Raw genomic sequence first — 2,771 nt, 5'->3', positions numbered from 1 at the left:
GAGCAAACATATTTTTCTGGTTTTATATGTTGATGACATACTACTTGCCAGTAATGATATAGGATTATTACGTGAAACTAAGAAATTTCTTTCGAAGAAATTTGAAATGAAAGATCTTGGTGATGCTTCTTTTGTATTAGGAATTCAGATACACCGAGATCGCTCTAAAGGTGTTCTCGGTCTGTCATAAAAGGGATATATCGATAAGGTTCTTAAAAGATTTGGCATGCAGGTTTGTAAACCAGGTAACACCCCTGTTACTAAGGGAGACAAGTTTAGTCTCAAACAGTGCCCAAAGAATAGTTTTGAAACCATGGAAATGGAGAAGACACCTTATGCTTCGACTGTAGGAAGTGTGATGTATGCTCAGGTATGCACACGACCTGATATCGCATACATTGTTGGGATGTTGGGCAGATATCTCAGCAATCCGGGAATGGACCATTGGAAGGCAGCAAAAAGGGTCATGCGGTACTTACAGAGAACAAAGGATTACATGCTCACATATCAGAGATTGGACCAGCTTGAGATAATCGGGTATACAGATTTCGATTTTGCTGGATGTCAAGATAGCCTGAAGTCTACATCAGGTTATATCTACATGCTTGCTGGCGGTGCTATCTCTTGGAGAAGCATCAAACAAACTCTTACGGCAACTTCCACCATGGAAGCTGAATTCATGGCATGTTATAAGGCATCCAATGAGGGATTATGGCTGCGAAAATTTGTTACTGGACTGCGTATAGTGGACAGTATTAAAAGGCTACTCAGGCTATTGTGCGACAACAGATCAGCAGTCCTGTATGCTAACAATAATAGTAGTTTGACAAAGGCAAAGCATATGGACGTCAAGTTTCGGGTTGTTAAAGAAAGAGTACAAAATGGACAATTGTGCATAGAGCACATCAGTACAAACTCCATGATTGCGGATCCGCTTACTAAGGGATTGCCACCCAAAGTATTTCATGAGCATGTTGCTCGCATGGATGTCAAATCAGTTGAGAATTATAAGTTTTAGTGGGAGTTTATGTTATACTAATTATGTATTGTACAGTACATTCGGTAATTTGGTTTTATCTGCAGATATTCGGTCTTAAAATTTTATGTACTCTTATGGTTATAATTGATCTCAATAAGATGAACCAGTTGGAAATAGACATTCTATTTCAGACCACGCTTTATGTTATTTCCATGCTACACAACTATACTTGATCCATGTCGTTGGTTATATTGATATATGTGATCAATGTTGGATCTAGTTACGCAAGAGTAACAAAGATCTCTTAGATCCTATGTTGATATGATTGATGGACCGGATTCATCATGACGATTTTAATTTGATAGCAATACTGAGCTCACAAAGTTTTAATGTAACATATAATACTAAGGTTTGTACATATGCATGAGTATATCGTCCAAGTGGGAGATTGTTAGATATATGGACTTACTACATACATATGGACAATATATGGATTAATTATATGTTAGTGCTATCTTTCGGTTTGGCCTAACTTAGTGGTCTTTTAGGATATTATTATTAAGTAGGCACATCGTCATACAACGTGTAAAGTTTAACTTTTGTGTAGATGCCCATAAAGAATAACCTTAGTTAATGATGGGCTAACTATGGTTACATGCTTATAAATAGGGTTATGGTTCCCATTTGTATGTAACGCTATTCTCTTGACTTCCCATTAATAGAGAGTGTAAACATTGGCTTGCATATCAAGTGGAAAGCCTAACCCCTGACGATCTCCAAGCCGGATCAAAGAGCTTCTACTTATGGATTCTGGTACGCTTCCGTTTATGTTATTGTTCCATTTAATTCCATATGAAGGCTACAGTTTTATAGTCTGATTTATTCCAACAATCTCCACAACTCAACATAAACATAAAATTACACGTAATACATGTGAATGTGTAATAAATGAATGTGATGAAGATTTCGTTATTGTGAGTAGAAGCTTTTAATTTGATCTGATTATTAGGATATAGGATTTTAATTGTGCAGAAGGTTTATCTGATAACATAAAGGTTATTGCATATTTTAGTTTGGAATTTCAGGTGAGTTGATTATCTAATGGATTCTATTATGTTAAGGGTGATTATATATGTACATTACTCATTTTTGTTATGTACACAACTATGATGTTTTACAGTGTTGTACTGTACAATACTGTAAAGCACCATAATTGTGTACATAACAAAAGTGGATTGTGTACATATCACTCCCCATTATGTTAATAATTAACTGCTTAAGTAGTTGACTAATTATTTATAATTGTTTTTAATTTATTTTGTTTAAATCTGCAGGGATCGGTGATTCCCCTTTGAGATTGTGACAGCTCACTCTAGAAATCAATTTTTAAGGTTTCGTTCATACTTGTCAAAAAAGTAATGGTTAGAAGGTAATATTGTTATATTATACTTTTGAAAAATTAAACAACAAAAAAAATATAGGGAATATGTTAGTCTTTCGTCTTGACTTTTATTGGATCAAATTAATCTTGTTCTTCTTAGATGACCCTTTCGGGATTTCTCTAACTGATTTATCTGGGCACAACAGTATGTGGTTAGAAATTGATAATAGTTGTGATCAACTTATCAACTTGTTAATCCTCTTTTTGTTACTTTTCAATTAAGCCTTCTAACTTATCAACTTGTTGAATCCTCTTTTTGTTACTTTTCAGTTAAGCCTGAAGTTGGCACTACCTTATAATTGTTAGTGAGCAATGACGTGTACATCCGTTGGAAGCATAGAGATACTAAAG

General features: G+C 34.9%; 1 protein-coding gene across 1 annotated transcript; it reads left to right on the top strand.

Annotated features, from left to right (window-relative positions):
* Positions 1-226: 226 nt before the first annotated feature.
* LOC139890454 (secreted RxLR effector protein 161-like) lies at positions 227-1,018 on the top strand. Its single transcript, XM_071873332.1, has one exon. It carries the CDS (start codon positions 227-229, stop codon positions 1,016-1,018), a length of 792 nt encoding a protein of 263 aa, XP_071729433.1.
* The last annotated feature ends 1,753 nt before the right edge of the window (positions 1,019-2,771 follow it).

Source organism: Rutidosis leptorrhynchoides, chromosome 2 (assembly GCF_046630445.1).
Source record: "Rutidosis leptorrhynchoides isolate AG116_Rl617_1_P2 chromosome 2, CSIRO_AGI_Rlap_v1, whole genome shotgun sequence".
NCBI lineage: Eukaryota > Viridiplantae > Streptophyta > Magnoliopsida > Asterales > Asteraceae > Rutidosis > Rutidosis leptorrhynchoides.
This window is presented reverse-complemented; position numbering and strand designations above follow the sequence as displayed.